This window comes from Eimeria maxima, genomic scaffold (genome assembly GCF_000499605.1).
Source record: "Eimeria maxima Weybridge genomic scaffold, Emw_scaff2705, whole genome shotgun sequence".
In the NCBI taxonomy this organism is placed as follows: Eukaryota; Apicomplexa; class Conoidasida; order Eucoccidiorida; family Eimeriidae; genus Eimeria; species Eimeria maxima.
Window position 1 is genome coordinate 85 of NW_013565555.1, and position 2,247 is coordinate 2,331.

The 2,247-nt window shown below is 37.1% G+C and overlaps 1 protein-coding gene across 1 annotated transcript; it reads left to right on the top strand.

Annotated features, from left to right (window-relative positions):
* Positions 1-284: 284 nt before the first annotated feature.
* Positions 285-1,507, top strand: EMWEY_00059280 (hypothetical protein, conserved; the record flags this gene model as incomplete). The annotated part of the gene is made up of 3 exons (XM_013481085.1): positions 285-462; positions 738-1,042; positions 1,494-1,507. Coding segments are annotated over 3 exons (497 nt in total), but the record flags the coding sequence as incomplete, so codon positions are not given.
* Between the last annotated feature and the right edge of the window lie 740 nt (positions 1,508-2,247).

Genomic DNA, 2,247 nt, shown 5'->3' on the forward strand with positions numbered 1-2,247 from the left:
CCTCTGTTATTAGATTTGCGGCATTTCTCTTATTCTTCTTAAGTGCCCGCTGTGCTTCAACCTCCTGACTGCTTAGATAACCCCCCGTACCTCCTCATGCCAGGAGAGCAGCCGCATCTGCTGCTGCATCTGCTGCTGCATCTGCTGCTGCATCTGCTACTGCATCTGCTACTGCTGCTCTTCCTTGCGTTTCTGCTGTTGTTGCTGTTGATGGTGGTTACTGGGCATGATTACAATATGTAATCTAAGAAAAAGCAACTTTTGGTGTTTCCTGCCCTTTGCAGGGATGACTTATGAGGCAATTGCCAAACGCAGCGCCATTAATGACAATATTGCTTATTTAAAACAAAAATTTCAACAACTCGGAAGAATATTTGTTGAACAACATAAAAATAGTAAAAAGCTACAACTAACAGAAGAAGAAATGGAGAGAAGACATATGCAACTTAATACTCTTCTAAGGTGACCATCACTTATTTTTATACTTGAATCATCCTTTTTATTCTTTTTTTCTCTTTTTCTACTTTTTTTCGCTTATTTTCTCCCTTCTCAGCTGGTTTAATGGCTTTAATGTGCCCTCTCTGCTTCTTTAACCTTGCGCGTTCTCTCTAGTTGTTCTTAGTTTTATTGCTGGCTCTGCTTGCTCCCTCACCCTCGTGCATATTGGTTGCCATCATTTTTGATCCTTTTATTTAATGTTTGTTGTTATTTTATTTCTTTGTTTATGCGCTCTCTAGACAAATTGAAGCTGTACACCGACTAAGCAAAGGGGCGCCTGCTGCCTTTGACTCGGATAGCCAGCAGCAATCGGCGGTGCCTTTGAAGGATTTAATGTTAAGTCACAGCAGCAGCAGCGGCACAAACAACATAAACAAAGAAAACAATTATAATTACAACAACAATAACAACAGCAGCAACGCAGGTACAGGAGGCACTTATGAACTAACACAAGAAGACGAGGCGGTGCTTAAGAGATGGGCAGAACGAGACAAAGTTTTCGATGCTAAGGTTGAAGAAATAGGGAAATCAATTGATAGAATAGGTAATTTAATTAAATATTTCAATTGTACTTTTATTATATTCGTTTAGATGAACTAGTGTAGCTCCTTAGCCTCTTTAAGAGTGTTTAAATGTCCTATTTATTAAGGGTAGATAAGGAGGGGGGGGTGATAACTTGATGCTATATATGCTGTTGAGTTTGTAATGAATTTGTTTAAATTAAGGTATTTATTTTCAATTAATTTATTAATTGTTTATATTTTCTACACATAAATCATTTTATTTAAATGGGGGATTTCTTTTTGCTGTTTTTCTACTGCGGCAGTTGTTGCCTTGTCTCTGCAAATTCTATAAAAAACTAAAAAAAAAAAGAATGTTGTTTTCCCCTTGTCTTGTTGCCTTTGTTTTTTTTTCTTTTTCTTTCCTTTTCTATATTTGTTTTGATTGTTCATTTTTGTTTGTTTTTTCTTGTTTTGTTTGTCGTGTTTTTATAGCTTTGCACGGATAGTCCATTGGACCGGTGTTTTGTTGTGTTGCTGCTGCCGTTGCTATTGCTGTTGCTGCTGTTGCTGCTGTTGCAGTTTGTTTGTGTTGTCCATGTTGGTATTCGTGCTGCTGCTGAGATAACTGCTCAGTCCTGTGGAGTGCTGCTGCTGTTGCTCATGCTGCTGCTGTTGCTACACCTTCTCCTGCTGCAACTGTTACTGTTGTTGCTGTTGTTGCTATTGTTGCTGCAGCGGAAGTTGCAGTGACGATAGGTGAACAGTCGGAGCTGCAGCGCGAGCGAGTAGAGGATTTACAGCAGCAAACGGAGCAGGCAGCAACAGAGCTGCAGGAGTTGGATAATCGTCTTAGGCAGTTTATGAAGGAGCAGAGCCCAACAAATTTTTGCTGCAAGTTGCTGCTGCTGCTGTTGGTGCTGCTGCTGGGGTGTTTTGTCTTCTCTACTGTGTATGCTCGATACATGAAGAAGGCATAAAGAAATAACCTTTTTTTTCTGCTTTTTTACTGGCTCAACTCATTATTATTTTTATTTTTAATTATTATTGTTATTATTATTTATTCTTTATTATTTATTATTTATTATTTATTATTTATTATTATTTACTATTATTTTTTATTGCATTTGTCATTATTTGAATAATATGGGTCTTTTAATTAGCATTTAAATAGAATTTTTAAAATAAGAACGTCGAGTTGCACGAGGATAAGAGAAGCTTTATATATATATATATATATATATATATA